The following is a 10,461-nucleotide window of genomic DNA, read 5'->3' as shown; positions in this document are numbered from 1 at the left end:
ATGTGGAAGCAACTTAAATGCCCATCAATGTTTGAGGGAATAAAGATGTAATATATATAAATGAACATTATTCAGCCATAAAAAAGAATAAAATCTTGCCATTTGCCACACACGGATGGACCCAGAGAATATTATGCTAAGTAAAATAAGTCAGCTAGAGAAAGACAAATACAGTATGATTTCATTTACATGTGGATCTAAGAAACAAAGCAAATGAACAAACATAATGAAACAGAAACAGACTCATAGACACAGAGAACAAACAGGTGGTTGCCAGAGGAAGGCTGTTTGAGGGCTGAGGGGAGGAGAGAAATAGATGAAGGAGATTTCAGGTATAAAATAAATGAGTCACATCTGTGATATATACAGAGCAGGGAATATAGTCAATAATTATGTAATATCTTTGTATGGTGACGGATGGTAAGTAGACTTATCATAGTAATTACTTTGAAATCTATGGAAATATCAAATCACTATGCTGTGTAACAGGAACTAACATAGTGTTATAGGTCAATTCTACTTCAAAAACAAACACTCTTATAGGAAAAGAAATCATATTTGTGGTTACCAGATGTGGGGATGGGGAGAGGGGGAATTGGATGAAGGTAGTCAAAAGTATAAACTTCAAGTTGTAAGATAAATAAGTACTAGGGATGTAATATACATCATGATAAATATGTTATCTATGAAAGTTAAGAGTAAATTCTGAGTTCTCATCACAAGGGAAACATTATTTTTCTATTTCTTTAATGCTGTATCTATATGAGATGATGTTCACTAAACTTCTTGTGGTAATCCTTTCATGATGTATGTGATTATTGTGATGTAACCATTAAACTTACACAGTGCTGTGTGTCAACTATCTCCCAGTAAAACTGGGAGAAAAATAAAATAGTTTCAAATCAGTCAGGGAAGGGAGACCTGACTACCTATAACAAAAAGGAGTCTTAATGGTACCTGGAAGAAGGGAAAAAAAGCAATACCAGCAAAAAATAATAAAATAAAAAAATATTTAAAAAATTTCAGATATAAATGAAAGCAGGTGGATATTTCAGTAGGAGAGAGCAAAATGATTGAAGACTATGGACAAGGGTTAGTGTTATTCACGGTGTTATTCAGAAGTGAAAACCTCTTATAAGAGTGTTACTCTAATATGCGTGATAACCTCTAGGTAGCTTGTGAAAATGCAAATTCTTGTGCTCCATCAGAAGCGTGCTTAAGTAGTTCTGGGGTGGAGTTGAGGAATCTGCACTTTATAAAAGAATTTCAAGTGGTTTTGATGCCCTGGTGCTGGACCACACCGAGAACAGTGAAGGATGCAAAAGGAAAGTGGATGTCATATTATAAATGTATCCAGTGGGTAGTATGAAGACAGATTGTGAGGACCCATGGGAACGAAGAGCCTATGGAAGATGAATCACAAACAAGTTGTGTTTTTAGGTAGTTAAGCGGAAATTATTCTCTTATCTGAAGTTAAAACACAGCAACAACAGAAACCTCATTACTGAGCATTTTTAAAGTACAGGAAAGTAAAATATATATATAAATAAACCAATATTCACCCATCAAAAGATAAGTAATTTTGACATTTGGAACATGTCTTTCCATACCTTTATAACAAATGTTTTATGTGCATGTACATGTACACTTGTATGCATATTCACATGAAATATACACACAACAATAAGTACACTGTATAGTAATCTATCTTTTCTCTTAATATATCATATATATCTATATCAATATTTATCTTGTTGCATGACAGTTCACATTTTATTTTACCAATACTCTGAAGTAAACGTTTAAGTAGTTTCTAAATTATCATTGCAATATATAATGATGTGTTGAATATCACAACACATCACTGCATTCTTGCCCACTTTCCCCCATTAGACACATATTTAGAAGATGAATCACCAGACATTAGATACTTAAAATATCAATACATTTACCTAAAGCTCTGAAGAACTCTTTTAAGAATTAGAAAAGTATCATTTTAATTCACATTTCTTCTTGTTTATTGTACTTATTCATGATCCTCAGCCATGAATAATCTATTTGGGAGAATAATAATCATTACCAATAACTAAGAATTACTAAAACCTAGACTTTTCTACTGATCTAAATTATATCAGACATGCCTTGATAGTTACATACCCTAGAGGTGGTGAGACTTTTTGGACCCCAATTTATGACTTAATTTGTCCATTTTGCAGACATATTTTAACCATGGTCCTATTCTGTGGCAGGTGCAGTATAAGGTTACAGATACATAAGACATAATCCTTGTTCTCAAAGAATTCAATCTAGAACTCTGTAAATAGTAAGTTATTGAATTATCAGAAGAATGAAAGCATGTGTAAACATTTATCAGTATATGGTGGTAACTCACATTAGTGAACAATCAAACATCAGTCAGAGAAGACAATGTAAAGAAAGAATACACTGAAAAATGTCCTAAATTAGCTTAGAAAGAAATATTTTGAGCATGGCCTTGCAAATTTGCATTGTCTTCACACTGTAGATTATGGAGTTCATTACAGGAGGGATGAGCAGATAAATATTGGCAATGAGAGTATGCAGAAGAGGAGGGGCATGCTTCCCAAACCTATGCACCAGTGACAAGCTCATCATTGGGATGCAGAAGATGGCAACAGCACTTATGTGTGATACACAGGTACCAAAGGCCTTTTTCCACTCCTCTGGGGAGGCAATGCTGAGCACGGAATGGATGATCAGGACATAGGAGAGAAGGATCAAGACAGAGTCCAAGGTTCCAGTAGAGATGACAATGGCCAGGCCAAATACACTGTTGATCTTGGTGTATGTGCATGAAAGCTTCATCACATCAGGGTGGAAACAATATGGATGGTGAAAACATGACTTCCACAAAAGGACAGACACTTAAGGAGCAGGAGTAAAGGTACTAAAACCGTTGTCACCCTAATAACAAATTGCAAAGCCCACTTTGATGATTCTTAAATTGGTTAAGATTGTGGCATATCTCAGTGGGTTACAGATGGCAGTGTAACGGTCAAAAGCCATTGCCAGGAGTAACAAGGACTCCATTAATGTGAAACCATGGATAAAGAACATATGGCCAATGCAGACATCAAAGCTGATTTCTTGAGCATTGAACCAGAAAATACCCACCATGGTGATCAACGTGGAAAGGCACAGCCCTAGGTCTGTGAAGGACAAGCATGGAGAGGAAATAGTACATGGGCTCATGGAGGCTCTACTCAATGATGATGACAAACAAGATCATGCCATTCCCTGAGATGGCAATTGCAAAGAGACAACAGAATGGAGGATGGAGATCCAGGCATGGTAAATTTCAAAACCAGGGATGCCAGTAAGGAAGAAGACTGCAGAGTGGAAAATGCTCTGGTTGAAGGATGGCACGATGAGTGAAGGAAGCAGATTTCCCTGGGGAAAAAGAACATGTCCTGCAAAAACAGGGCCCATTTGTTATCTCTAGGCTTCAGTATATATCCATATACACATATAAAAAAGATTAGATTAGATAATGGTAAGATATTTTCCACTTCTGTGGTCATGGGCAGATAGGGCATTTCTATACAAATCTAGGACAACACAAAAGGCAATTCATCCTGCTTCTTCACTTCTCACTTTCCAAGGCAAAAACCCTTAAGAGGTCCATTAAGAATTAAAAGTCTTTGCATACCCAATGAAAACAGTAGAGTTAAGATATTATCAATATTTTACAGAAATATACTCCTGTTTAAATAAATATGCAAGAACTATTGATAAAAATGAAATACTAGGAAAGAAGCAATTCAATCTGTGCAAAGAGACTACAGTGTGTGACCTTTGGTAAAGCATTTATTCAAGTAATACCTGTGAAGCTGGTATCGTTTAAGGGAAATTCTCCTTAAATTTCTCCTTGAAGAAGATTTTCAAGGAAAATCTCCTTGAAGAAATAGGGCTTAAGTTAACCTTAATAAGAACAAAACTTCATTGCAAACTAACAGATAATAATTGGAGCAGAATGATCTAAGTAAGGTTCTTAATATTCCATCATAACAAAAGGACATTGAAAATGAATTGAGGGGTTTGAGGTGGGGGTATAGTCCCTCAGAAAACCCCATTAAGGCTGGATGCATCTCCATTCAGATGGCGAATGGACCATCTTCTGAACCATCTTCTCTGTTTGAGGATATGAGCAAACACTCAACCCAGGTCAAGAAATCTCTAGGATTAAAAAAGTTCCTCTATATTGGTTCTTGTCCTAAGTTTTCTGATGTGCTCTTTTTATCTGTAGAAAGAATGCTTGGTTTTTATAGTATGTGTCTATCCTCTTTCTCTCCTTCATGCATGCATTCTTTCAAGAAATATGTAAATAACTGACAAAATGCCAGTGTGCAATGAATAGAATTAGAATTATACCTAGTACTCCAAGATGGTCTATACATGACTTGGGGGAAAAAACCTCTGAGTGTAAGTTAATTTGATGAGTTTCATTCCAGCCCCTGAATGAACAGGGAGTAGCTTCAACTTGAGTGGGAATAACTGGTTACAGGACTTGTGATGAAGAGGGTGTTTGAGAAGAAAAGAAAAAAATGTTCAATACAGGTATAGCCTCTTAAGGACTTACTAAAAATAAATAAATAAATAATGGCTGGAAAATTTGAATTAAGAGGGAATGCAGAAAAAACTAAACTCCATGGGTTTTGATTTGGCCCTTGGACCTCAGTTGGAAAAGAGGCCTCATTTTTTTCACTTTTGACTCACAGGAATTAGAATCTGTACTTACCTCTGCATTCCCAACAAAGTGACTCCTGTCCTGATAGTAAAGTTTGAGAGTTAAACTGATGCCTGGGTTGAAGTCACAGGAGTGGTGAAAAATATCTTACAGTAATAAAATCTAAGGGGAAGGAGGCCTGAAAAAAAAGGACCTGGGGAATAGCAGTATTTAGGGAAAAGACAGAGTAGAACCTACTAATGAGACTGCAGAGTCATGGCCACTGAGGTGCAAATGAACCCCAGGAAAAAGCAAGGACCTCATCAGCTTTTCTCAGACATTTGATCTCAGAGCCAGGAAAAATGCCTGGCACAATAGTGTTTAAGAGTATCTGTTGAATAAATGAACTCAATTGCATCTGTGACAGACCCTAGACACAATATCAGGCATATATTGTGGTTCCTGATATAGAGCCCCTTCAAATTAGAAGTAAAGTTTATGTAAACATACTGGTATATATTAATATAGGAGATAAGCTGACAATTTTCTTGTTAATCTGGTGTTTGTTTTGGGTACTAGGACTTTGCTCAAATTTAGATCTGGTGATAAAAACAATTTTTTCTGGATGAAGTTGTAAGGACCCTTAATCATATCTTCTTTATTTTATTTATTTATTTATTTATTTATTTTGCGGTACGCGGGCCTCTCACTGTTGTGGCCTCTCCCGTTGCGGAGCACAGGCTCCGGACGTGCAGGCCCAGCGGCCACGGCTCACGGGCCCAGCCGCTCTGCAGCATGTGGGATCCTCCCGGACCGGGGCACGAACCCGTGTCCCCTGCACCGGCAGGAGGACTCCCAACCACTGCGCCACCAGGAAAGCCCCATATCCTCTTTATTTTTAAGATGAGGAAGTGGAACCGAGCAGGATCATATGGGGACTTTCCAGGACAGACCCCTCCCCCATATCCTCTGCTTTAGCTCCTCTCTGAAATGCCCAGATAACAGTATCTAATGCACATTTCCTGAGTTTTTGGTTTTTGTGTTTTTTTTACAGATGCTAAAACCCCCACCAAATGGAAGAACTTAACTACTTGATGACGATGAGCACATAGCCCCCAGACCCACTGGAGCCTGAGGATTGATAATGTTAACACCTGTGACACTGCCCTGCTCCCTCACCATCAACCAATCAGAGAATTGTGCCCAAGCTGATCACAGACCCTGGGATGATCCTCCCTCACCTTGCCTTTAAAAATGCTTTCCTGAAACCCACCAGATCTGGGAGTTCGCGTGTTTTGAGCACTAGCTGTCCTGAACTTTTTGCTTGGTGCCCTGCACTAAGTGCTGCATTTTCTTTCACATTGTCAGTAGACGGGCTTTACTGCACATGGGCAAGCAGACCCAAGTTTGGTTTTGTAGCAGAAGCAGGCTCTCAAGGTAATGCTCTTTTTATTATAGTAAATAAATTAAGAGACCTCAGTGGATTATCCAAGTGTCCAAACTAGCCTTCTCCTTAATAATAGTGATAATATTTCAGTGTCTCCTGTGGGCCAAACAATTTACGCCATTTTATCTCTTTTTCTGAATCGTTCTTTCCACTGTTCTGCAAGCTTCTCATGGTATCTTTTTTCAACTGATATAATCAAAGGGAAACATAGTAGGGCTATTCTAATTCATGGAACTCTATTAGTAAAACTTGTGGGCAGGAATAGCTTTCCTTTTTTTTAAATTCTGTGATTCTTAAACTACCCTTGGGCATCCTTGCACTAAATCTAATGAGCTAATAGTAAATAACTATTCTTGGAAATATATACTTAAATATCTCTCCCCCATGGAGAATTCTTTAAGACAAGGGCTATGACTTAAACATCCTTGTAAGGAGGCCACCAAGAACATGTAAATATTGCCCCCATTACAAAGGTTCACATCCATCATTATCACAACATGCACTGGGTATTATTAGCTGCTTTTTACAGATGAGAACATTGAGGCTAAGATTAGAAAAACAAGGCTTAGAAGAATCATGTTACTTTCTCACATTTATCCACATGGCAAATCTAATAATTGAACTTTGTTCTCTCTGACTTCACTCTGCTCTCTTCACTTCTTATTTTTAAAAGAACTTAATTTTAAAGAAAAATGTGGAATGATCACATACTCATGTATATATAGATATACTCATGTATATCTATAATATACAAATCTCTTGAATATGTACTACTGAGTTCACAAATTTCCTCTGAACTGTTAGTTTTATAAACTATCTGAAGATTATACAGTCCCTGATGTATTCAGAAAATACTTCAATGCACTAAAACACTGACCTCATGCAAAGAAGACTTTTTGAGTCTGGAAAGGGAGGTCATTTGACCCTTTGAAAGTCATCCCAGGCAGCAGCAGAGAGTCTTTTAAAGAGAGAGAGAGAGAGAGAGAGAGAGAGAGAGAATTATCTCAACCTCATAAAATTACAGGCAGAAATGTCTTCTGTTCTAAGGCTGGGGAAACAGTGCCTGATCAGTCTTGCTGCTTTAAACCATCTCCAAACAAGTTCTCTTTTGTCAGGAGAACTCACTGGCAGTTTTCAGGAATGAGAGAACACTCAGATTTGAGAAAGAAAGACTTTATAAGGAGCCCAGGAGCTGCCTGGTGAGAGCCATTTACTCAGCAGAAAAACAACCAATTCCTAGGGAGAACTCCATACAGCTGTGTCCTGCTAACCATTTATGCCCCAAACCACTGATTATGGAGGGCAATTTCTTTTCAGTCTAACTTCTCTTCTTTCCCCAAAAGAGAATCCTGGAGATTGATTATGATTATAGTTCTCATTTAAGAGCAATTTTACCCCTGTACAACTTACAAGACAGCAACTCAGCAAAAAAGCATATGAAAACATGCTCCACATTATAAGTCATCAGGGAAATGAAATTAAGAAAATGAGCTATCACTACACACCTGTCAGAAATACCAAAATCCTTGACACTGACAACCAATCCTGGTGAGGATTTGGAGCAACAGGAACTCCCATTCATTGCTGGTGGGAATTCAAATTGGTACAGCCACTTTAGAAGACAGTTTGGTGGTTTCTTACAAAAGTAAACATACTCATACCACACAATCCAGCAGTTGTACTCCTTAGTAGGAACCCAAAAGAGTTGAAAACCTATGTCTACACAAAGATTACACATGGCTGTTTATAGCAGCTTTATTCATAATTGCCAAAACTTGGAAACAACCAAGAGGCCCTTCAGTAGGTGAATGGATAAATAAAGTGATATATGCAAACAATGGAATATTTTCAGTGCTAAAAAGAAATTAGCTGCTAAGCCATGAAAAAACATGAAGAAAACCTAAATGCATATTTACTTAGTGAAAGAAGTCAGTCAGAGGGGAGAGGGGAGGGGAGGATAAATTACTCTAACTGTATGATTCCAACTATATGACATTCTGGAAAAGCTGAACTATTGGAGATAATAAAAAGATCAGTGATTACCAGGGTTTGGGGGTAGGAAGGAATTAATAGGTGGAGCATTGAGGATTTTTAGGACAGTGAAAATACTCTGTATGATACTATAATGTTGGATACATGTCATTATACATTTGTCCATAACCATAGACTACACAACACCGAGTGAACCTCAGGGTAAACTATGGACTTCGGATGATAATGATGTATCAATTTAGGTTCATCAGTTGTAACAAATGAAGGACTGTGGGGGGTGGGTGATAATGAAGAGGATACACAGGTGTAGGGGCAAGAAATATATGGGAAATATCTGTACCTTCCTCTCAATTTGCTGTGAATAAAGCCTATTTTTTTTTTAAAGAAAAAAACTAAAGAGGACTACAAAACTTTGAGTCCCTTGTGTGTCCCTTGCTAGCTTAAAAAGACACTAGGCTGTTCTGATATCTGGCCTGAAATTGACACCAGTGTAATCTCTGGTGGAGCTATTAACCATGTTTGACAGACAGCCTCTGTCAAAACTGTGAAAATACATAAGTGGCTTTCAGCCTTTGTCCACTTAATACAGTTTTCGACAATTTGTGATGAACTGAGAGGGCTGGTAAGTTTTAAGAACACTAATTAATCAAACGCTTCTTGGCATAAAAGGCTATGCCAAGTGGACATTACCTTGCAAAGAGGTCTGCTATATGGAAGAAGAGGATGAGGTAACTATTTCCATTAGAGTTACTGAAGAGCAGAGACCTTACTTATACTGTTTAATTTTTTTCCCTTTGTCACAAGATTCTAGATCCCCAGGAAAGTCTGGAAAGACACGTTTCTTTTCAGGAATTCATCAAGAACCTGATAAAATATGCTGTTGTTTTGAATATCTTCTGGACTAATAGAAGCATTGTCTTCCTCCAGAAAGCACTTCAGCAGATGGGGGAGACATTTTCACAGCCCTGGATAAGTTTGCCAGGAAATGTTTGAGACTCAGGCGGGGGGAAATGCACAATTCAAATAGAAGCTTCCAAGGTATAGAAGCAAAAGGAGTTGGCCAGGCTGTTATAGGGATATAAATGGGAAAATCCTGCTGGCCATACTAAGGATTCCATTCTGAACAGTGCTGGCCCATGATCAGGGCTGCAGGAGATGGTACACAGTTAGCAGAACCTCAGGCTCTTCTTGAGCACAAACCCAAGGGATTTAAATTATTCATCAGCCCAGGTCTAATAATCAGTGGATACACAAAGGGTAAAATGACCAGTGTCCCTTCTGATGGGGAGAGTGTCTTTTCTAATTGACCTGTCCCAGGACTTGAATACTTTGAATAACTTCTCTGCACTCACCTACCCATTTAGAGTTCTATCCTGAAAGCACTGTCTTTCTACCCTTTCTGCTTCAACTCTACAGAGCACATCTTCAATTCCATGAATATGACATGCTTTTCTCGTTCTCCTCTGAGCCTTGTCTCATTCTGTCCTCCAAGGCAGTATTAAGGCGTTTACTTTTCCAAAATTCTGCCTCAAATGCAACTCAAAAGAGATTTTGTTTTGTATTAACACAAATTTTATTTATTTATTTACTTATTTATTTATTTGATATTCAGATTTCCTTTTAGTTTGAAAGTTAACTGTAAGTTTAGTCACATGAAAAAGGTATTATTGAATATTAAAAGAAGCATTTTCTGAAGTTACTACTTTTTCTTTTTTTATTAATTTTTATTGGAGTATAGTTGCTTTACAATATTGTGTTACTTTCTGCTATACAGCAAAGCAAATCAGTTATACATATACATATATCCACTCTTTTTTAGGTATCCTTTCCATTTAGGTGACCACAGAGCACTGAGTGGAGTTCCCTGTGCTATACAGTAGGTTCTCATTAGTTATCTATTTTATACATAGTAGTGTATATATGTCAATCCCAATCTCCCAATTCATCCCACCTCCCCTTCTGCCTTGGTAACCATAAGTTTGTGCTCTATATCTGTGACTCTACTTTTGCTTTGCAAATAAGTTCATCTGTACCATTTTTCTAGATTCCACATATAAGCAATATTATACAATGTTTGTTTTTCTCTTTCTGACTTACTTCAGTCTGTATGACAAGGTCTAGGTCTATCCACATCTCTGTAAATGGCACTATTTTGTTCCTTTTTATGGCTAAGTAATATTCCATTATATATATGCACCACATCTTTTTATCCATTCCTCTGTTGATGGACATTTAGGTTGCTTCCATGTCCTGGCTATTGTAAATACTGCTGCAGTGAACATCGGGGTGAATGCATACTTTCGAATTATGGTTTTCT

At 37.5% G+C, this 10,461-nt stretch overlaps 1 protein-coding gene across 1 annotated transcript; it reads right to left on the bottom strand.

The window, feature by feature from the left end:
• Positions 1-2,457: 2,457 nt before the first annotated feature.
• Positions 2,458-3,468, bottom strand: LOC103076368 (olfactory receptor 51F1-like). The gene is given in 5 exon segments (XM_082931059.1): positions 2,458-2,876; positions 2,879-2,951; positions 2,953-3,201; positions 3,203-3,310; positions 3,313-3,468. Coding segments are annotated over 5 exon segments (1,005 nt in total).
• Positions 3,469-10,461: the final 6,993 nt, after the last annotated feature.

The sequence above is a fragment of the Lipotes vexillifer genome, unplaced genomic scaffold (assembly GCF_000442215.2).
Source record: "Lipotes vexillifer unplaced genomic scaffold, Lipotes_vexillifer_v1.1 scaffold143, whole genome shotgun sequence".
Taxonomy (NCBI): domain Eukaryota; kingdom Metazoa; phylum Chordata; class Mammalia; order Artiodactyla; family Lipotidae; genus Lipotes; species Lipotes vexillifer.
This window is presented reverse-complemented; position numbering and strand designations above follow the sequence as displayed.